At 51.1% G+C, this 23549-nt stretch overlaps 1 protein-coding gene across 20 annotated transcripts in view; it reads right to left on the bottom strand.

The window, feature by feature from the left end:
* EXOC2 (exocyst complex component 2) overlaps nucleotides 1-23549 on the bottom strand; it is a 248073-nt gene that overhangs the window by 18919 nt on the left and 205605 nt on the right. For 9 of the 20 annotated variants that reach the window (XR_016234395.1, XM_089333479.1, XM_089333490.1 and 6 more), the window contains 5 exons: nucleotides 23348-23470; nucleotides 12891-12952; nucleotides 10889-10948; nucleotides 9554-9681; nucleotides 7935-8761 (listed from right to left, as the gene is read on the bottom strand). Coding sequence is in view for 16 of the 20 variants with exons in the window: in XM_089333479.1 (XP_089189605.1) it covers nucleotides 9588-9681; nucleotides 10889-10948; nucleotides 12891-12952; nucleotides 23348-23470 (339 nt within the window). In the remaining 4 variants the exon portion in view is untranslated. Of the gene's footprint in view, nucleotides 1-7829; nucleotides 8762-9553; nucleotides 9682-10888; nucleotides 10949-12890; nucleotides 12953-23347; nucleotides 23471-23549 lie in introns of those variants that run through there. The other 11 variants (XR_016234397.1, XR_016234398.1, XM_089333481.1 and 8 more) reach the window with 3 other exon arrangements.

Genomic DNA, 23549 nt, shown 5'->3' with positions numbered 1-23549 from the left:
TGGCGGCAACAGCCGGAGCTGAAGCCAGGAGTCAGGAGCTTTTCCAGGTCTTCCATGTGGGTGCAGGGGCTCAAGGACCTGGGCCATCTTCCACTGCCTTCCCAGGCCATAGCAGAGAGCTGGATCAGAAGTGGAGCAGCCGGGTCTCAAACCAGTGTCCTTATGGGAAGCCAGCGCTTCAGGCCAGGGCATTAACCTGCTGTGTCACAGCACCGGCCCCTCCACATTTTTTTCTACCTGATATTCTCTTTGCTCTCCTTCTAGGACTCGAATTACACATGTGTTAGATGATCTGATTACACCTAATAGGTCCCTACAGTGGGGAAGCACGTGTGCACTTTTTGCAGACATAAACCATCCATCAACCATCTTCAAGTTCGCTCCTTCCTTCAGTCATTGTTGCTCTGCTATGTAAGTCATCCGGTCAACTTTCTCTTTCAGAGTTCATATTCTTCAGTTCTAAACTTTTTCATTTTCTTTTTTTCCTTCTGTTGCTGAGATTTCTTGTTAATTTGTTGGTGTTTTGTGTGTGTGTGTGTGTGTGTGTATCTTAACGATCTCTTTATTTATTTCAAAGGCAGAGTTACAAAGAGGCAGAGGCAGAGAGAGAGAGATCTTCTATCCGCTGGTTCACTCCCCAGATGGCTGCAACAGCCAGAGCTGTGCTGATCTGGAGCCAGGAGCCAGGAGCTTCTTCCAGGTCTCCCATATGGGTGCAGGAGCCCAAGCACTTGGACCATCCTCTACTGCTTTCCCAGGCCATAGCAGAGAGCTGGATCAAAAGTGGAGCAGCCGGGACTTGAACCAGTGCCCATATAGGATGCCAGCACTGCAGGCAGCGGCTTTACCCCCTATGCCATAGTGCTGGCCCCAGTAACATGTCTTTTAAAAGATTTATTTATGTGAAAGGCAGAGTTACAGAGAGAGCAAGGGAGCAGGAGAGAGGGAGAGACAGAGAGAGAGAGAGGTCTTCCATCTGCCAGTTCACTCCCCAAATGGCTACAACAGCTGGAGCTGGGCCAATCCGAAGGCAGGAGCTTCATCCGGGTTTCCCACGTGGGTGCAGGGGCCCAAGCACTTGGCCTGTTTTCTGCTGCTTTCCCAGGCACTTTAGCAGGGAGCTGGATTAGAAGTGGAGCAGCCGGGACTTGATCCCACGCTCATATGGGAAGCCATTTAGAGAGTGAACCAGTGGAGGAAGACCTCTCTCTCTTTCTCTGCCTCTGTAACTCTGCCTTGCCTTTCAGATAAATAAATCTTAAAAAAAAAAAAAAAAAGAAGAAGAAGTGGAACTAGGACTCAAACCCAGGCATCCAATATGGATGTGGGAGTCCCAACCAACATCTCAGCCACTGTGTGAAAACCCCCAGGCCTGTACTTTAGAGCAGTTTTAGGCTACCTGCAGAGAGCGCAACGTGGGGGCATTCCCTGCCGCTCCTGCACCTCCCCAGGCTCCCCGCTTCAGTGGCCCACCATGTGGCACCAGGGTTACAACCACAGGGCCTCCCCTCGGACACCACTGTCACCCACCCTGAGTTCACTCTTGGACGTCTATGTCCAGTGGGCAGGGACTTGCATCCACACAGTGGTGTCGTACAGAACAGTTTCACAGCCTAAACATCTCTCCCTCTTCTCCCTCCTTCCCTTCTAGCCCTTGGAGCTCACTTTTACTGTCTCCATAGCTGTGTCTTTTCCAGAATGTCATATAGCTGGAACCACACGCCACGCGGCCTTTTCAGACTGACTTCCTGCACTTGGAGGTTCCAGGCCCCTCCCCATCTTCTCACGGCCTGCCACAGAACTTTCCAGCGCTGGATGACGTCCCATTGCTTGGATGAGCCACAGCTCCTGTATCCAGTCGCCTACTGGAACTCTGTGGCTTCCCAGGTTTGAGTGAGTATTGCACTGTAGGAGGCAGCATCAAAATTAGTCTTCCAGATTTTCTCCTGTGTTACCTTTTAGGAATTTTTTATAGTTTTTTTTTTTTTAACCTTACACTTTGAGTCCATTTTAGTGAGTAGTGAAAAATCTGAGTTCTAGACACTTCTTCTTCTTCTTCTTTTTTTTTTTGCTTGTGGGTGTCCCGCTGTCCCAGAACCATCTGTGGAAAGTCCACCCTTCCCCATTGCACGGTCTTTCTCCTCCGTCAGGGCACTTGGACATATCCGTGTGGGGCTGTTTCCGGGCCACTGTGTCCTACTGGTTTCTTTGTTCATTCTCTTGGCAATACCACAGTCTTGGTGAGTGCAGCTTGATGGTGATCCCCTACATGGCATGTTGGGTCATTTATATATATACACACACACACACACACATATATATATATACACATACACACATACACACACACACACACACACATATATATATATACACACACATACACACACACACACACACACACATATATATATATATAAGATAATGACTGGAAAGTCACAACCACCTCCCACACATAGCATATGAGGGAACTTCAAAGCTCGTGGGTAATGGGATTCAGAGGTCAGTTTATTCTGGCGCAAGAACATTGGAAATCCAAACACAGAAGTAATATCCAGAAAGCTCAAGGAAAATGTGCATTATAAAAAATATAAACAGGTTTCAAAGAAATGTTTGCACCAAAATAAACATGTTTAATTCCATTTTTTAAAAGATTTACTGATTTGAAAGGGAAAGAGAAAGCGAGAGAGAGAGAGAGAGAGAGAGAGACAGACCAGTCTTCCATCCACTGGTTCACTCCCCAAATGGTTGTTAACAGCAGGCACTGGGCTAGGCCGAAGCCAGGAGCCGGGAACTGGATCCTGGTCTTCCCCCTGGGCGGCAGGAACTCAAGCACTTGAGCCATCATTAGCTGCTTCCCAGGAGCACTGGCGGCGAGCTGGACAGGAAGTGCAGTAGCTGAGACCGGGACCAGTACATGGACGGGATGCAGGCGTCCCAGACGGTGGTGTAGCCCACCGCTGGACTCCTTTGTTCACAGACTCTCCGAGGCACTCCCATGTTAACTGTTCCTTAACATCAAGTTTATACATCATTATTTAATACTTCCCAGTTTTTACAAAACGGCAGCCATGCAATGCAGCTGGCAGGATTCCCTCCAGCCTTTCTTCTTTTGCTTTTTATGTCTTCCTGGCTTTTTTTTTTAAACAGTTGTTTGCTTTAGTTTCCTAAGATACTGATTTTGCTGACTGTTGTTTCTCGATCCCTTGTATTTTCTACAAACCGTTAAGCAGACCCCACGTTCACAAGTGCCTTTCGAGAAGTCCCTCATTGGCGTGCCCTAGACCTTGTTCTAATTATGGAGTGAGAGGTATTTCCTGCAAAGCTGGCTCCGATCTGGTACCTGCTGCACAGAGCATGCGAAGGGGTTCCTCAGAACACAGGGCCCAGGGTCTCCCTCCACCAACGCTCCTTATAGCTTTTAAATGTTGCAGGCAACAATTTGAGTAAATGACAAATCCGAAGACCATGCACATGTAAACACTTTGGTATCACGATCAACAAACGAAAGGCTAATGTGAACTCTCACAGATGATAGCTGGAAACCACACGTTAACCTTAGCCCTACAAAAATGACAGTGCACACAGATGCTGTACGTGCAGCATATGCACGAGTCCTGGGAGGCCAGGTGTTGGGGGCAGCAGTTGATCGGCTGCGTGGGGCGCCCACGTTTGACTCCCGACTCTGCTCTGCGCTCCAGCTTCCTGCTAATGACAGCGATGACGACTCAGGTACTCGAGTTCCTGCCACCCACACGGGAGACCCAGACTGAGCTCCTGGCTTCAGCCAGGCCCAGCCCTGCTGCTGCGGGCGGGCTGGAGAGCTGTGCAGAACTTGTTCTAGAAGAGAAGCTTGATGGGGGTCCATGTGTTTAAATTCATTGTAAGCAGACTTGCACATCTTCGAGGGAAGATGTTTTGGGATGAGTGAAGGGGACAGAATACACAGAAAATTCAAGGAAGTGTGGTAGGAAAGCGTCACGGTCTGCTACTGGCTTGCACGGAACGGCAAACACACAGGCCTGACAATCGGACACCGACTGCTGACCTAAGCAGAAGCAACACGCTAGCAGGGAGGCTTAGGGAAGCACGCGCGGGAGGGGCTGACGCAGGGGGTGGAATTGTACTGCAGGAGGACCGGTGTCCCGGAGTCAGCGAGCTGCCGCGCACCTGTGCACGAGACAGCACTCCCAGAGCAGCTACGGGAGCTGCAGTGGGTGCCTACAGGGTCAGGCCAAGGACGGGGAACACAGAAACCGTCCAGTTTCACTGCCAGTTCTGGGGAGCCACATTCTATATGCATTCAAGAAATAAAACAACAACAACAACAACAATGAAACAGATGAGCCAATACCTTTGCTACCACAATCCCATCAACAACTTTCACAACCAACGCCTGAGGACTTCCTGGTATCAACTGCTGGGCGGGGCGGCCCATGGCAAGGCTGCAGGGAGGCAGGTTCAGAGAACACAGCAGGACGGGGGAGGCCTGGTTCGTCCAGGCAGACTCAAACACGTGGAGAAACGAGAGGGATGGACATGGACGCTTGCCAGCGTTCTGGCAGACACAGAAGCGGGATGTTGGGAGGAGGAAGCCGAGAGGGCCCGCAAGGAAGCGCCATTATTATTATTATTATTTTTTTTTTTTTGACAGGCAGAGTGGACAGTGAGAGAGAGACAGAGAGAAAGGTCTTCCTTTGCCGTTGATTCACCCTCCTATGGCCGCCGCGGCCGGCGCGCCACGCTGATCCAATGGCAAGAGCCAGGTACTTATCCTGGTCTCCCATGGGGTGCAGGGCCCAAGCACTTAGGCCATCCTCCACTGCACTCCCGGGCCACAGCAGAGAGCTGGCCTGGAAGAGGGGCAACCGGGACAGAATCCAGCGCCTCGACCAGGACTAGAACGTGGTGTGCCGGCGCCGCAGGCGGAGGATTAGCCTAGTGAGCCGCAGGAGGTGCCCACTTCTGACCTGGAGACGGATGCCACCCCACTGCGAGTTAGGATAACGAGGCCGCAGAAAGCGGGCCTCTCGGACTCCTTGCTTCTCTCTTGCGACCTGCTCCCGAATGCCTTTCTAAACGCCGTGTTTAGCAACTATTTCTCCGTCATCAGCTGCCCCTGACCCCACCCCACCCCACCCTGCCTGGGCTTTAACAAATTTTTTTTCTGCTATTTTGGGCGATGTTTTTCATTTTTATTTTTGAGATAGCATAATTTTAATGTACATTACAATCGAAGCTTAAAGGAAGAGTTCAACAAGTAAGAAGACCACAGTTCAGCAGAAATACAGGCAAGGGCTAGTCAGCACAGTACTCAGATGGAGGTGTCAGTGTCACTCACGTTGTGCACTGTAAAATCATCACATCACTAGAACTACAGCAGTGTATCATTTACAAAAAGATTTATTCACTTATTTGGAAGGCAGAGTTAGAGAGAGAGAGAGAGAGAGAGAGAGAGAGAGAGAGAGATCCTCCATCTGCTGGTTTACTCCCCAAACAGCCACAATAACCAGGGCTGGGCCGGGCCGAGCCAGGAGCCTGGAATTCCCTCTAGGTCTTCCAGGTGGGTGGGAAGACGTGGGCCATCCTGTGCTGCTTTCCCAGGCACATCAGCAGGGAGCTGGATGGGAAGTGGAACAGCTGGGACTCAACCATACGGGATGTCAGTGTCGCAGGTGGTGGCTACATCATTCTTAACAATTTGCTTGAAAGATATAAACAGTTGGACAAAACAACAACTGCAGCAATACTGACACGCACAGGCATGTCTTTCCTTTCTGGTTTGTTTTGGATTCGTTTTTGGTAACTTTAGCTCATTTCACTCAACATGACGTCCCCCCGTTGTAACTGTTTTGATGCAGATGGTAGAATTTCATTCTTTGCTATGGCTGGGTAATGTTCCATGAAGTGTGTGTGTGTGTGTGTGTGTGTGTGTGCAGAGACACCTTTACCACGCTTTCTCTGTCCTCACCTGCTGGGGACGCTTGGCTGCTGTGCAGTGCTGGCTAACGTGGTGGTGCAGGGCTCTCTCATGTGACATGCTCATGTCTGGGCCGCACGACCCAGCAACGCCACTGCCGGGCGCACAACTTCGCACGTCTGCACCATCTGAGCCCGCCGTCTCTTTCTTCTGACTTGATTCTTGTTCTCCCCTTGACTTCTGGGACCAGGACCCCAGGACTCCACTCTCCCCTCATTTCTCGTCTCCGTTCCTCCCTGCTCCAGGGTGAATCCCCGGGGCCTTCCTCGCCACCTGGAGTTCAGGCAGCCATCTTGGTTCTCAGGAATTTGTGCCTGGCCAGTGGGTCTGCAGACCGCTGGGCCACACAGGTCAAAGATAAAATGTGAAGAGGTACTGATAATGACCACAGCGATATCAGCAGTGACCACGGTGGGATGTCTGCGGGGGACATATGCCGGCCTCAGGCCTCCCCTCGTCCAGGGCCAGGAGGAGGACGTTCTGACTTCTGATTGGCTTTCAAAGATCCGGGTCCTGCTCGTGAGACGGCTACTGTGAGGCACTGATAACCTGGCCAGGCACAGGCTTCCGAGTGATGCATCTGACGGACTCTGGAAAAACACGTGGGTGAACAGAACAGGCGACGAGATCAGCACCCAGAGTGCACGCGGCGTCCCACGTCACCCGTGCAGCGGTGGTGAAAATCATCGCCGTGGCTGCTCTGAGGTCTGGGTCGCACACTCGGGATCTGCTTCCACGGCTCAGACACCATATGGCGTCCTGACACGGAACGCGCAAGGTGAGGAGGTCGGCGGGTTGCAGTCTACGGCTCCGTGTGATTGTTCTGGACGTGTTAAATGAGATGTACCTGACTGTAACTTATTTTAGAAACCTAACCTTGACTGATCTAAGCAAGCCGGTTGAAATTTACAGCTTTGCAGAAAGCACACAACACTCTTATGTAACTCACAGCACATGATCAAAACAGAAACACACCAGCACCTTGTCCCCGCTGCAGAACCAAATGCATCGTTTTCTGTTCATTCCCTTCAGAAAAACGCGTGCTGGCACCCCAGGGCCAGGAGCACGAGGCAGGGAGCTACGCCCATGGCAGCGAGCTTGTTCTGCAACCCTCACATCATTTCTAGAACACAGGACTTTCATGGTACACTGATACAGAAAGTCTTAGTAAAACCAGCCGATTCCTACTGGTCTTTCGCGTTTCAAGGGGGGCCAGCTTGGCCAGCTCACCGGCAGCCGTGCGGACCCACGTGGGCATGGCTGTGGCAACTCAGATGCCGGCCCCTTCACTCTGTCCCAGCTGCCTCTCTGCCAGACAGGTTCCCAGTCCCGGTCTCGCTCAGCCTTCTTTAGCGGATGTCACATTCCTCCATCTCCTGGAAACCACTAAATTCATCTTCTGTGATTCAAGTAGCTCTCGAAATCCCCTTCTTCCAAGAAGTCCCCCTGACTTGGTGGAAGAGGTGACTCTGAGCAAGCCCATTTGGTTATGGGGTTTTACCCTCCGCTCTGGGCCGTGAAAGCTGGGCAGGCTCCGGCCCTGTGTGCTTTCCGTGACTGCATCCCTCGGGGCAGGATGGCAGGGGGCGTGTGCAGAGCCGCGTGGTGCGAGGCCGCGGCGGGCGGGGGCAGACAGCTGGGAGTGGCGGCAGGGGTCCCAGCACCCGGCAGCCTTCCAGCCGAAGGCAGCCACCAGTCGGCTGGCCTGCTAACTGGGCACAGGGTGACCCAGGCCGAGAGGGCGCTGTCAAGGCTGCGTGCGGATTTAACACCGGGAGTTCCGTGTAAGCTGCAAACACCCAGCGGGACACCTGACAGATCATCTGGACAGTGGTTTGACAAACACAGGTAACTGACTTAAGTGTTTATTTTGAATGTTGAAGCCAGACTCATAGAAAAGTTACACAGCCAACGAAAATGTCAGTTACGGGAAAAAATGCCAAGGAACTTGGGATTTACAGTGAACGCAGACTCTTTATTGGCTGAAGGCACTGCCCCTGACACCTAAGATTACACCCGCCGTCAGGAGCAGTTTTGTTCATTTAGTCTACGGTCAGGTTAGACACAATGGGCAACACTCGACTTCTCAACAGCTTTATCCAGCACACCTGTAAAAGACATCGCCTTTTTACCCCGTATATGGAATGAGCAGGCACAACATTAATTTACTTCAAAAAACAGACACTGTATGTGACTATACCAAGCTCCAAAGTTACCAGGATTTCTAATGACTGAAATTAACTTTGACTTTTTAATTGCTGCAATTAACAAAGGCATTTGAATTAGGAGACTTACGGCCACTTGGAGGAAATACGGATTTCCAGTACACCGTTCATATAAGGACGGGGCTTCTCTAACCACCATCAGTTAGTGTGCCGGCGCCCACAGGGAGCCTGGGAGGGGCAGGTCGGGGACCCCGCCCTGGGAGAAGTCGCAGTGACCGGACCCCGGCCTGGAACCCAGCAACAGTGGACACCGCCTGGTGGTCCAGGGCCTCTGGCATCATCAGAGATGGATGGGCCTGAGCAGGCCCGGGCTGCAGCCACGCGGCTTCGGAGGGAGCGGGGGCAGGGGCGCGCGGCGGGCGGTGGCGGGAGGCAGCAGCGGGAGGCGGCTGGTTCTGCAGGGGACGCTGGTGCCTGGGTGTGACGCAGCAGCCGGCAGCACTGCGTGGCAGGCGGCACTCAGGTCCTCAGACCAGCAGCACCCTCGTGTGAGCGGACACATTTGAGAGGGAGGGCGAGCAGCCCGGGCCGCGGACGAGGTGCGGAAAGCTTAGCGCTGTGAAGCGTAAAATTAGCAAAACGCGAAGTGAGTCCATGGGCAACTGGACCAAAAATCTCCCCAGTGAAAACATTTGTAAATGGATTCCACAGATTATCCTAAAAACCCGCTCTGGGGCCACCGCTGTGGCACAGCAGGTTAAGCCGCACCTGCGACACTGGCGTCCCATGAGTGTGGGTTCGAGTCCTGGCTGCTCCCACTTCCAATCCAGCTCCCTAACGCTCCTAGGAAAGCATGGGCCAAGCGCTTCGACCACCCCTGCCACCCACGTGGGAGACCCCGATGGAGTTCCAGGCTCCAGGCAGTCACAGCCATCTGGGGGGTGAGCCAGCAGGTGGAAGGTCTCTCGGCCCTCCCTCTCTCTCTGTAACTCCGCCTTTCAAATAACTAAATGAATCTGTTAAAATAAAAGCCAAACAACAACACCGGACACTTGAATGCAGGGATGCAGGGCCACTGGTGGGAAGTAAGATTTCGGTGCAGCTATGCGTGCCGTGTGTAAATAGCACTTTCCACGTGTCTCCTCACCGGTCTCTCCATGGGACTGGCAGGCAGCTCAGGCCCAAAGTCTAGTAGGCGGGCCACTGGGGAAGGCTGTAGTGCCCACCTCGGGCCTCTTGGAAGCCTCCCAAAGGAGGTGCTGCTCCCGCATCGGCCACACCAGGCCAACCTGAGCTAGGCTGGGGGACAGGAGAGAGAGAGAGAGAGAGGCAGGGAGGGCGGGGGTGGGGGGCGGGGGGGACTGCAGCCCGTGCTTCCGCGCGCTCAGGAGGGCGATGGCTTTGTTACCCGGCGTCTCTGCGCGGCTCTTCCCTCGCAGGGCTTATGTTTTCACCGTGGCCGCGGAAGCAGCTTGGAAGCAGGTGAGCTGCAGGTGCATGCTGCTCTTGAACTTGTTCAGCAGCTCCTCCAGGAACCTGCGGGGAGGAGACAGGGTTTACCCGCCTGGCGGGAGGGTGGCCGCACGGCCCAGGAGGGAGCTGGCTGCCCAGTGCTGCCTGCTGTTCCTTAGAAAGCAGCTGAAGAACTCACTCCCTGTGGATTCTCAGCTCAGCGACGGAAACAGGTCCGTCAGAGAAGCGAGCAGACGGAACACATCACACACAGCGCTGTTAACACCCGGAAGGAAACACTGCCTGCCCTGTGTCCTAGGCTGACCACTCAGTGCTGGCAAACCCATGCAGAAGTGGACCACCGCACAGTCAGGACGGCAGTCCCCCCATACCCCAGACTCTCCCCGTCCCATCTCCTGGACAACCGCAGGTGGTCTTCTGCTCCTGTGACTTCGCATTTTTGTTTTTGGCAAATATTGGAGAGTGGTGGGCAGAGCAGGCTTCGCTCTACTCCCACTGGGCACCCTGCAGATTCTCCCCACCTGGCCGGATGTGCCCACAGCACACGCCAGGAGCGGGCTCCCCGCTCAGCTGGCTCCGATGAAACCACCAGGGGCCGGGTTTAGCCCTAACAGTGTCAGCTTTTAACGCAATCCCAGCAGTAAACCCACGTCCCAGCTGTGACCTGGACCACTTCAGAGTCCGTTCTTGCCCTCGGGCCATGGACCAGCCCTCTGTGCCATACTGCACATAGTTAAAAAAAAGGGGGGGGCAGATTTTTATAGTTTACTTTTTTAAAAATCAAATTTCCTTTAAAGAAATGAACTGGGTTTGGAAGTGATCCAGATGGAGGTTGAAGAAGCTCCGGCTTCAGCCTGGCCCAGCCCTGGCTGTCGCAGCCATGTGGGTAGAGAACTAGCAGATGCAAGCTGGGTCTTTCTCTCTGCCTCTTTCTCTAACTCTGATTTTCAAATAAATAAATAAATAAATAAATCTTTAAAAAATGTCAATTTACTTTGGTGCAAAAATATTGAGATCCACACAACATTTTTCCCAACACACATCTCCAGGAAGTCTTTCACAATTCATCTAGTTTACTGAAGAAGGGAAAATACGCTTTCTTGTGACACTCTGAAACAAGAGCACATTTCTGGATTGCCCAAACCCCACATAAGCAAGGTGTCTCCTCGTTCTGTCCTTCGGGAGACGTGACGCACGAGCACAGCTGCTCCCTGGGCCAGCCACTCGCTCCGCACGCACACTGGCTCTGGGAACAGCCACGGAAACTCACTTCTTATCCGCTCCGCTCGAAAGCTGAGGCAGGGCTTCCAGGGCTTGTTTGAAACTGGACCTGGAACACAAACAACACCACGGGGGCTGGCACGCCTCACGGCTCCCAGGGGCACGGGGAAGGTCCCGGGGACAGCTGGGCAGCACGGTGCCCGTGTGCGGAGTCGCGGGACACATGGGAGAAAAAGCGACAGACGGAGGAACAGTAGGAGGGAGGGTGTGGCGTGGGGCCGGGAAAACTCCACGGGGGAACGAAGCCTGCCTTGACCAGAGGCGCCGCCGACGCCACGTGCGGGGAGAGGCACACAGAGCAGAACAGAACCGCAGACAAGTGACCCCGGGGTGGGCGGGCCAGTGAGCAGAAACGGGTGCTCTGGGAGCGACCACGTGAATGGGGACGTGTCTCACAATAACTGAACATGGCCTCTGCAGTACTGAGCTATTGCGCTTCAAGTCTGCAGGAAATGGAGAGAGAGATACACACACCTAAGATATTCAACATCATTTCTGTAGACGAAGAAGGTTAGAAGGATGAAAAGACCCACCCATCTGGTGTGTTTAATGTCTGCAAGTACAAAGTATCAGAAACATGATCGAACCAAATGAAAAGCTTCCTGGGGGAGCTTGTTCGGTAATAACTTGTTCTGGTCACTAAGGAATATTCTTAACCTCTCTTCTTCTTTTATAACCAGCTGATGAGGTGCAGAAAGAAATGTAATCGGTAGTCCTGGCTGCAAGGTGGCCCTTGACTTACTGCAAGCGCACACTCTGCCGCCTGCCAGCAAGCTGGTTTCTCAGCAGTGCGGCACCACCTGGGACAGGCGCCACAGCAGCAGCGGCTGAGCAGCCCCGCGGAGCCCAGAGCTTGTGCTGGGGTCCTCAGCTGTTCCTGGCGAGGCAGGCAGGGCTGCGGGGAGAGGCGCCTGCTGGCACGGCACGCTCAGCTCCCCGCCCGGTGTGACCTGGCTCTCCTCTCCCCTAGGTGCAGGGGGTCACCGCCACCTGGTTGGGATGAGGCCCTTCTGTCTATCAAAAGAAAAACGTGACCGACACCGACGATCACCACGGTGAAGACGACACACTAACACCATACGAGATGACATCACGTTCTCCCGTGGAACTCCCCCAGAACTCCGCCTCCTGGGCCTCAGCATGCTTCTTGCACCCGAGGACATTGGGCCAGGGAAGGTCAAGGTGCGGGGAGGAAACAGCTGGGCACTGAGCAATGGCCCACGTGGACCAGGCGCCCCCGCCGGCCCCTATAGACACCCAGGCTCAGGGAGAGGGGTAGTGAGATGATGCACATGGGGGGCCACCCAGAAACAGCGCGTGGTAAGCCACGGCGAGCAGGGCGAGACGCTACCCTCAGGGTGAGGTCTTTGTGTCGCGACGGTGGCAGGGGCTGTCATGAAACGCTGGGAACCAGGGCACACGTGCAGTGCACACTGCTCTTAAACGCTCCGTGTGCACACCCCCGGCCTCACGGGCACGTTGAGGATGGAACCCGGTATTTCCTCGGTAATACTGACAGTGTGGTAAACAATTTTGTGTAGGCAAACAGTACTTCTGTTTCACTTCACCTGCTGATATTTCAATGGTAGGAAATCCTGACTTTCATTCAAAACAGCTAAAAATTATCATCAAATTTCCACTACAGAATGTTGCAGAGAAACCACAAGGCTTCCTCTTGTGCTGCCATTCACAAGTCTTGAGGGACAGACTAGGGTCGATTCTCTCTCTCTGTGCAGCAGCACGCAGAGCTCTGCTGTTACTTCTGAGACTGAGGCTCACAGCGTCTCCCAGGGCACGGACCTGCACGTGCAGTCACCGTAATTCATACTTCTGAGCTACAAAACCATCGAGCGAGTAAACATTTGATCCCATCACAAACCCAGGAGCATCTGCTGTGGCTGCCTGGTTATGTTTATCACGGATACGGTGCACGGGCCACACAACCTTTATTTCTAATGAGGCACTCGGAACAACAGCACGCGGCTTCCCACCTGCTTTCGGACGTCAGGTAGATGGCCACGGTATCCCGCAAAGCGCAGATTTCGAGTCTTGCCTGAAGGTGAGAAGAGAACAAGGTGATGTAGGCAAACAGGTCAGATATCAAATATGACCACGTGCAGAGGGGAGCAGTGCCCCGCTGGCAGCACCCCACTCGAAGTCCGCAGCAGTGTCTAGAACAAGCCAAGGAAGCTGCCGACGAGCAAGGCTTCCTCTTGCTGAACCGTGGAGGCAGTTATGGCCTCGGGAGGAAGCTTCCCCGTGGTCTGCGTGTGAGCCGCAGACACCACGAAACCCGTCCCTGAGTGGGCCCTTCCTCACGCAGGGAAGGCGGTGGCTGGGCCCACTTGCTGGCACCAGGCCCTTGGAGGCATGAAGCTGGATCCCAAAAGCCAAATTAAGTTCTGCATTCAGCTCACTCGTTATTAAAAACAGCTGCTTTCTTTTTCTCTTTTTTAGTTGAATTGACAAGAAATACAGGGGACCCAGAACGCTAACACAATCTTGTAAAGAACACATCTGGAGGGAGCATACCTGGATTTCTAAATTATCCAAAGCCACAGCAATCAAGACAATCTGGCACTGGCATAAAGCTAGACCCAGAGAACAACGGGACAGAGTTCGGAAATAAACCCCTACGTTGATGAGCGGCAGGGTGTCATGATGCTGAGCGGGAGGGTGTCGTGGCACAGCGGGAGGGTGTCCTGGTGCAGTGGGAGGGTGTTGTGGCACAGCGGGAGGGTGTCCTGGCGCAGTGGGAGGGTGTCATGGTGCTGAGTGGGAGGGTGTCGTGGTGCTGAGTGGGAGGGTGTCGTGGCACAGCGGGAGGGTGTCGTGGTGCTGAGCGGGAGGGTGTCCTGGCGCAGTGGGAGGGTGTTGTGGTGCTGAGTGGGAGGGTGTCGTGGTGCTGAGTGGGAGGGTGTCGTGGTGCTGAGCGGGAGGGTGTCTTGGCGCAGCAGGAGGGTGTTGTGGTGCTGAGTGGGAGGGTGTCGTGGTGCTGAGCAGGAGGGTGTCGTGGCACAGCAGGAGGGTGTCGTGGCGCAGCGGGAGGGTGTTGTGGTGCTGAACGGGGGTGTCGTGCCGTGGCGGGAGGGTGTCATGGTGCTGAGCAGGAGGGTGTCCTGGCACAGTGGGAGGGTGTCGTGGTGCAACGGGAGGGTGTTGTGGTGCTGAGCGGGAGGGTGTCGTGGCGCAGTGGGAGGGTGTTGTGGTGCGGCGGGTTAAGCCGTGGCCTGCAATGCTCGCATCCCATACTGGAGTCTGGGTTTGAGTCCCTGCGGCTTCCGATCCAGCTCCCTGCTGGAGGTGCCTGGGAAAGCAGTGGACAGTGGCCTGGGTGCTTGGCCTGCTGACCCCCACTGGGAGACCTGGATGGAGTTCCAGGTTCCTGGCTTCAGTCAGGCCCAGCCCCGGGCACTGGGCATTTACAGAGTGAACCAGTGGATGGAAGACTTCTGTGTGTATCCTTCTTTCCCTGTCACTCTGCCTTTCAAATGAATAAATAATTCACTCTAAAGATAGCTGGATATTCACCGGAACTCAAAAATGGCTCACAGACTCAAACATAAAGCAATAAAACGCCTAGAAGAAAGCAGAAGTAAACCTGGCACCTTAAGCTCAGCAACTCTTCTTAGAAATGCTGCCCCCAGGTCAAGGAATAAAATAAACTGGAGTTCATCCAAATGAAACCTTACTGTGCTACACAGGACGGGAGCACTCAGCCTGAGACACACCTGCTAGCCACGAGGATGGCTACAGTCATCAGACACAGCGGCCAGTGCTGAGGGGGACGTGGAGGAATGGAAACTCTGATTACAGGTGGGAATGTAAGATGGTACAGCACCCTCTGAACACAGCTGGCAGTTCCCCAGCAGATTGAACAGCTATCACATGACTGCCGAGCCCACGCCTAGGTATATACCTAGGAGAAATAAAAACACCCATCTACACAGAAAACAGGTGCCTGGATGTCCACAGAAGCATTGGAGAAACCCCAAATGTCCATCAACTGACGAATGGACAGAGACAATGCAGTCTGCACATGGAACACTATTTATCCAGAAGAAAAGTCGAAGCATTGGCGCAGACCATACAACACGGAGGAACCCAGGCCAGCACGCCGAATCAAAGAAGCCAGTGACAGAAGGCTGTGCTTGGCCGACGTTGTTCACGTGCAATTTCAGAATCCACGAGGCGTGGAGAGAGGGAGGCGACGGGTGCCTGTCTGGGGCGGGAAGGTGGAGAGGCACTCGTGGGTGATGAGGCGCTCTAACGTTCAGTGGAGTCACGGTGATGACTGCACACGGGCCTGTGCTGGATGCTGCCCTGCTCACACTGGAGGCAGGCTGCACGGTGCACGTCTGCGTCAAACTTCTAAGAAGGAAGAAAGCTCCCGTAAAGCCTCCCCTGCTTTGTGCCCTGACTCACTCCCCCTGGAGGTCTACAGGAGCCTGCGGGGAGCCGAATCTTGTACTTTGTTCTCTGCGGCAGGTGCCTGGGTGGGGGGAGGGTGCTGCTCGGGGGAGCCTTTGAAGCAGGCGCAGCCCGGGCCCGCGAGGAGTGCATGAAACAGAAAACGGGGACAGGGCACACAGCCGTGGCTTTTTACATCACACTGAGCTAGAAATCCCATGAGCAACCTAGAAGATGCTGACTTTCGGGCTTTAGGAGCCCCGAAAACAGTCTGTGAGCAGAAAGCACATGGGTGACAGTCTGTCTCTATTGTTCACACTCTAGTATAGGTAAAAAGAGACTTAGGGCAATATCAAAGGTAAAGGTTAAGGTAGAATTTTAGTTGAATATTTTAGGAGATAGATTTTATCAATGTAGAAATAAAGTAGAAATTTTATTCAATCAAAATGACAGGATTTTTTTTTTGAAAAGAAGAATTACTTTATTTATTTGAAAGGCAGAACTACAAAGAGAGAGAGAGAGAGCGAGAGAGAATCTTCCATCTGCTGGTTCACTCCCCAAATGGCCATTAATGGCCAGATCTGGAACAGAAGGTTTTAACTAACCTATGAATCACTATAAAACACATACAGCTGTAATCCAGGAAATGTCACACGGGAGGGCAGCTAAACTTGCTAAACTGGCTCTCTGGAAGGTTCTGGAGATTGGCACTTGATGTGAAGTGACCACAGATTAGTGATCTGCTCCCACAAAGGAAGCACCCACAGCCGTTCTTAAGAGAGAGAAGGCCAGGCTGTACATCTGACCAGACTTTCTCACACAAGCGGATGCCTGCCAAGTCCCCAGGAGGCACCAGGTGCCGGGGGCCCTAGCGTGGCGGTGTGGGCAGCCAGGACTGAGCAGCTTTCTGGCCACTTCTGCTGTCTCTCCTCGCCCTCTCCCTGCCAGCTCTGAGAGGGACTGAGCCATCGGGCACCGGATTGCAGGGAACATCTCTGATTATCTAATTCCACGAGCAGTGAGGGACGAGGCCGCAAACTCTCTGCAGCATCACACACGTCACAGCACGGACTTCCCGTGACGGATTCGTGATATCGCGTGCTTCAACGCAAACTGTAATGCCAAAGGTCAAACCTGTCAATGTTCTACAGAAGATTGGTGGCACACAGAAAGACAGCAGGTGTTAGGTTTTTGAGTGTGTGTGTGTTATACCCATGAAGGTTTATTACATTATCATTTTAACTTTGACACTTAAGATTTTCTGTGAAAAAGGTTTAAAAGTTTTTAAGTTTTCTGAACCAGCATATAAAATTGTACAAACTTATGGGCTACTGGGTGATCTTGTGATCCATGTACACATTGTGTAACGTACAATTAGGGTAAATGCATCTACCTCCTCAAATACTTAACATTTCTTTATGGTGAAATCGTCCAAAATCCCACCTTCTGGGTTTTTTATTGTTAAGTAGAGAAAGCGCCTCGTCCACAGTGGCTGTGCTGTGCAGCAGAACCCCCGGATTCCTCACCCCTATCTAGCGAGAGCCAGGGCCTGTGACTGCCTCCCCAGCCTCTGGGAGCCGTTACACTCCACTCCTAGGCGGTCTTCTGTTTTCTAGACTCCTAACGTGAATGAGAGGATGCGACATGTGTCTTCCTTTGCTTGGCTTATTTCACTTAACATACTGAAGTTTTGTAACAGATTTTCCCCTAATCAAATTAACATGGTTTCCTTGTCTTTTTTTTTTTAACATGCTATTGAAATAAAAATTGTATACATATATCAAGAATTGTACATAAGGGTAGAGATAAATGGATGCTGTCTGCTGGGCACACTCATAACGACCACCCAAGTGAAGGAAAGAACACCACCACTGCCCCGAGAGCTCCCCCTAGTCCTCCCTCTCTGCTTTCTACACGGGGAAAGAAAGGTATAAGGGGAAAGAAAGGTACACTGTCATTTTCAGGGCATGCTTCACTGAAACAGCATCTATCACTAAGTACCAAATGATACCACATCCACACAATTTTTATGGTCTTTCTATATATCAGCTTCCAGGAGAAGAGAAAACATAAGCTCTTTGTCTCCCGTGCACTGGCTTATTGTACTTAGCACAATGACCTCCAGTTGCATCTATTTTGTTGCAAATGTCAGGACTGCATTCCTTCTTATGGCTACGTAATATTCCACTGTGTGTATGTTCTGTGTTTTCTTTAATCTAAGTTGATAGACATCTAGGTTGATTTCACATCTTAGCTACTATGACTTGAGCTGTTATAGACGTGGCAGTACAGGTATTTTTTTATATATCAATTTTATTTCCTTTGGCTATATTATTAGAGTGGGAGCTGGGTCATGGTAGATCTATTTTCAGTTTTCTGAGGAACCGCTATACTGTTTCCCATAATGGTTGTACCAATTTGTATTCCCACCAACAGTGTACCAGGGCATTTTTTTCTCCCTAACCTCACCAGCATTTTTATTTTTATTTTTGGATAACAGCCATTCTGACTGGAGTTAGGGGATATCTCACTGTGTTTTTTATTTGCATTTCCCTGATGGCTAGTGATCCTGAGCACTTTTTTATGTATCTATTGGCCATTTATATTTCATCCTTTGAAAAATGTCTGTTCATGTCCTTTGCCCATTTTTAAACTGGTTGTTTGTTTTGCTGTTGTTGAATTTTTTCAATTTTTATATATTCTGGATAATAATTTATCAGACACATCATTTCCAAATGTTTTCTCCCATTCTGTCAGCCGCCTCTTCACTCTGTTGAGTGTTTCCTTTGCTGTGCAGAAGCTTCTTAGCAGAGGTGATCCCATTTGTCTACGTTTGCTTTTATTGCCTGTGCTTCCAGGGTCTCATCAAAGAAGTCTTTGCCTGGGCTAATGTCTTGCAGCATTTCCCCTACGTTTTCCTCTGGTAATTTGATGGCTGCGGGAGTTTGTTTAGATCCTTGATCCACTATGAGTTGATTTTTGCAGCAGGTGAAAGGCAGGGGTCCTGTTTCAAACTTCCACATTTGGAAATCCAATTCTGCAATAGCATCTGATAAAGGGACTGTTCTCCAGGGAATGCCTTTAGCTCATCTGTCAGATTAGTGGGTTGTAAATGTGTGAGTTAATTTCTGGGGTCTCTATTAGGTTCCACTGCTCTACATGTCTGTTTTTGTGTCAGTACCAGGCAGTTTTGAATATAACTGCCATGTGGTATGTCTTGAAATCTGGTATTGTGATGCTTCTGGCTTTGGTTTTTTTTTTTTTTACTGTTTAAGATTGCTCTGGTTATTCTGGGTCTTTTTTCTTTCCATATCAATCCTAGGGTTGTTTTTTTCTAGTTCTGTGAAGAATGTCTTGGAATTTTGATTGGGATCACACTGAATCTGTAAATTGCTTTGGGTAGCATGGACATTTTGATGATAAACTCTTCCAATCCATGAACATGGAAGATTTTCAATGTTTTTTTTTGTGTGTGTTTTCATCTATTTATTTTATTAATGTTTTGTAATTTTCATTGTAGGTATTCAAATCTTTGGTTAAATTTATCCCAAAGTATTTAATTTTTTTGTACCTATTATGAATAGGGCTGATTTTATAAATTCTTTCTCATCCAGCACATCATCGGTGTATAAAAATCTATTGGGGGCCAGCACTGTGATGTAGGGATAAGGCCCAAACCTGTGACACTGGTATCCCATCTGGACACTTGTTCAAGTCCCGGCTGCTCCACTTCAGATCCAGCTCTCTGCTCATAGCCTGGGAAAAGCAGCAGATGATGGCCCAGGTCCTTGGGCCCCTGCACCCACGGAGAGACCCAGAGGAAGCTCCTGGCTCCTGGCTTTGGTGCTGTGGCCATCTGAGGAGTCAACCAGTAGATGGAAGATTTCTCTCTCTCTCTCTCTGTAACTCTTTCAAATAAATAAATAAATCTTAAAAAAAACTATTGATTTTTGTGTATTCATTTTACATCCTGTAACTTTGCTGAATTCTCTTATGAGTTCTAATACTCTCTTAGTGGGGTCTTATGGTCCCCCGATGTAAATGTGCATGCCATCTGCAAACAGAGATAATTTAACTTCCTCCTTTCCACTTTGTATCCCTTTGGTATCTTTTTCTTGCTTAATGGCTCTGGCCAAAACTTCCAGAACTATACTGAATAATAGCGGTGAGAGCAGACATCCTTGTCTCGTTCTGGATTTTAGTGGAAATGCTTCCAGCTTTTGCCTATTCAATATGATGCTGGCTATGGGTCTGTCATTTACTGCCTTAACTGTGTTGATGTACGTTCCTTCTATATCCATTTTTTAATCATGAAAGAACGTTGTATTTAATCAAGTGCTTTCTCTGCATCTACTGAGATAATCATATAGTTTTTATCTTTCATTTTGCTGGTGTGATGTATTTTGTTTATTGCGTTTGATACTGAACCATTCCTGCATCACTTGTGTAAGTCCCACTTGGTCTGGTCAGATGATCTTTTTGATGTGTTGTTGGGATTTGCTAGTATTTTGTTGAGGATTTTTGCATCGATGTTCATCATGGATATTTGTTAAAAGTTATCTGTGTTGCTCTTGGTATATCTTTTTCTGGTTTTGGAATTAAGGTATTGCTGGCCTCATAGAATAAGTTTGTAAAGATTCCTTTTTTTTTTTTTTTTGTGACAGGCAGAGTGGACAGTGAGAGAGAGAGACAGAGAGAAAGGTCTTCCTTTGCCGTTGGTTCACCCTCCAATGGCCGCCGCTGCAGCCGGCGCACCGCGCTGATCCGATGGCAGGAGCCAGGATCCAGGTGCTTTTCCTGGTCTCCCATGGGGTGCAGGGCCCAAGCACCTGGGCCATCCTCCACTGCACTCCCTGGCCATAGCAGAGAGCTGGCCTGGAAGAGGGGCAACCGGGACAGAATCCGGCGCCCCGACCGGGACTAGAACCCGGTGTGCCGGCGCCGCAAGGTGGAGGATTAGCCTATTGAGCTACGGCGCCGGCTAAGATTCCTCTCTTTTAATAGTTTTGAATAGTTTAAGGAGAACTGGAATCAGTTTGGTAAAATTCAGCAGTGAAGCCATCCAGTCCTGGGCTTTTCTTTGGAGGGAGGCTCTTTTTTTGTTGTTGTTTTTTGACAGGCAGAGTTAGACAGTGAGAAAGAGACACAGAGAGAAAGGTCTTCCTTCTGTTGGTTCACCCCCCAAATGGCTGCTACAGCTAGCGCTGTGCTGATCTAAAGCCAGGAACCAGGTGTTTCCTCCTGGTCTCCCATGGGGTGCAGGGCCCAAGCACTTGGGCCATCCTCCACTGCCTTCCCGGGTGACAGCAGAGAGCTGGACTCGAAGAGGAGCAACCAGGACAGAATGCAGTGCCCTGACCGAGACTAGAACCCAGGGTGCCAGTGCTGCAGGCGGAAGATTAGCCTAGTGAGCTGTGGCGCCGGCCTGGAGGGAGGCTCTTTAATACTGATGCAATATCCCTCTTGGTTATAGGTCTATTCTGGTTTTCTAGTCTTCCTGCCTCAATGATCATGTCTTCTTCATTCTTTCCTCCCCAATGTTTTATTATGAAAATTTCAAATGTATAGACTTTGGAAGAATTTTTACAGCAAAAACCATAGGTTCTACCCCTAACATTTATTTACCTTATCACACACGATCCATCTGTGTCCTGTTTTGACATACTTCAGCGTGCATAGCAGTGACCAGAGTATGCCAGTCCTTTTGTTCTGAGTTAGAATCTATGTACTACAACATGCACAGAACTCAAGGTCCCACCTGATGGACTCTGCCCAACATGTGCACCTGTGTCATGGAAACCTCAATCAAGGCACAGAACCACCACCCTGTGCCGCTCCCTCGAGTCCCTCCCCCCTCAATCTCAGTCACCCACAGGAAATCACTGCTTCGCGTTCTTCCACCACAGACGAGTTATGTTGTCATGCTCATGACACCCACACAGCACATGTGTGTTCGTGTGTGGCTCCCTTCAGTCAGCCATCCTGAGAGCCATCCACGCCGTGTCATTGGCTTGTCCTCTTGACTGCTGAACAGTATTTGCCTGTATGAACACAGGACCGTTTGTTTCGTGAACGGACACCGGGGAAGTTCCCAGCTTTAGGCTATTACACGTGGGAAGGCCATGGGCATTCTTACACTTGTTCTTTTCAAGGACAGAAGTTTGTTGTTGTTGTTGTTGTTTTTTAACAGGCAGAGTTAGACAGTGAGAGAGAGAGAGAGAGAGAGAGAGACAGAGAGAAAAGTCTTGCTTCCATTGGTTCACCCCCCAAATGGCCACTACGGCCGGCTGCTGTGCCAATCTGAAGCCAGGAGCCAGGTGCTTCTCCTGGTCTCCCATGGGGTGCAGGGCCCAAGCACTTGGGCCATCCTCCACTGCCTTCCCAGGCCACAGCAGAGAGCTGGACTGGAAGAGGAGCAACCGGGACTAGAACCTGCGGTGCCGGCATCGCCAAGGACAGAGGTTTTCCGTTCCAGCCGTGACGAGGATCAGGGTGACTGGGTTATCAGGCACACGTAGGCTCAGTTTTCAAACTACACTAGCTTTCCCTGAAGTTTCAGCTTTATATTGCCAACAACGTGAGAGAGCTCCATGCCCTCCAACCGCTGGTGCCATCTTTAACCTGCTTTATCTCGGTGGGTGTAACGGTGTATCACTGCAGTGTTAACGTTCATTTCTCCAGCCTGTACTAAGAGGCCAGGCTTACTGTTTCAGACATGCAATTACATGCATGCATTGCCCCAGAAGTCCCTGGCAATCTGTATATGTTTTCTCCAGTTAATCCTCTCTCTGTTCTCCATACCAGATACTTTCTATTGGTCTACAAGTTAACTGACTTTTCCCTTTGCCCTCCCTATCAGACATTCCTATACTGTATCTTTCCACTCTAGAATTTCCATTTAATTCCTTTGTTGGAGTTCCTACCTCTCTGCTCAAACTTCCCACCTACTGACTCACTATGAACATGTCATTCTACTTTACATCACTGAACTCAGCTGCTTTAAAACCCCCATCTGCTAATTCCAACAACTGGGCCCTCTTAAAACCTAGTCTTTCCTGTGCAAGGTGGGCCGTGCGTTCCTGTTTGTGTGCACACCTCAGTTTCAGCTAAGCTTGTCTGCTGGATGGTGTGAATGCTATGCTGTGGACGCTCTGGAGTCTGGAACATGCCTCTGAGGAGAGCTGAGTTTTCCTCTGTTTGTGGTGAGCTGTTACCTGATCTGGACTCAGACTGAAAATCCGCGGCTTCTGGCCAATTCGAGTCTTACTTCTGTTCTTCCAGTCGTGGCTGTGCTGGCTGCTGTGCAGTCTGCCTCGCACGTGCATTTCAGGGGACAACCAGAGACGCGGCAGTGCACACGAGGACTGTGTGGTGTTTTCTCTCTCCCTTCTGGGACACCTCCCTCACGTGCCTGTAGTGCTGGCTGTCCTAAAGCCTACTGGAGCCAGAAGGCAGTGGGTTTCACACTGGAGCTCCACGCAGCCCAGGCCTGGCTTCAGACCAACGTCCACAGAAAGTGGGGAACCTACCTGAGTGCCAGTTCTTTGAGAATCGCCCACCAGTCCATTGCGCATCCACAGGTATTTAAGTGTAGCTGTCATACAAGTGCACAGCGCTATCCCTGGAGGGCTGGCCATCCCTGGAGGGGGAGCTGGCACTGCTCTAGGAAGCCCACTCCCAGTGCACCCAGTGCACAGGAGGCTCAGAGGCAGGGGCACCGTGCCGTCTGCCTGCACACTTGGTCTCCCACCAGTTGGCTTCCGTGCATACCAAAAAACAAGTCGGTCGGCAGGGGTTGTGTTTGTTGTACTTATGGAATTCAAGTAACTAGGATGTCATCAACGGGAGGAATCTGTCAATTTCATAAGTGTCTTTAAAGTCTTGTTCTACTGTAAAGACTGGAACTTGCAGACAACGAATCACAGGCATGGCACACACAAGAAACACGACGGACGCTGCCAGTTACTAACTGCTGTCTGGCTAAGACTGGTGACTGAAGACAAAGGAACGTTCCGCGAGGGGTGGGGTGACTGGGTACCTGCAAAGCTCCGTTCTTGCTGAACGAGGAGACGCACTGCATCAGCCGACTCAGCTCCTCGGACACAGCCTCCACCACCCGGGACAGCACGCGGGGCACCAGCTCTTTGGAAATGGCGAAAACCTGACGGAAAGTTCCAAACAAGAAGAATGATGCACTGTGGGGCTGTTCCCGACTTGAATCTGCTCAAAATAAAATCACA

The sequence above is a fragment of the Oryctolagus cuniculus genome, chromosome 5 (genome assembly GCF_051225735.1).
Source record: "Oryctolagus cuniculus isolate XC-2025 breed Fujian yellow rabbit chromosome 5, ASM5122573v1, whole genome shotgun sequence".
Taxonomy (NCBI): domain Eukaryota; kingdom Metazoa; phylum Chordata; class Mammalia; order Lagomorpha; family Leporidae; genus Oryctolagus; species Oryctolagus cuniculus.
This window is presented reverse-complemented; position numbering and strand designations above follow the sequence as displayed.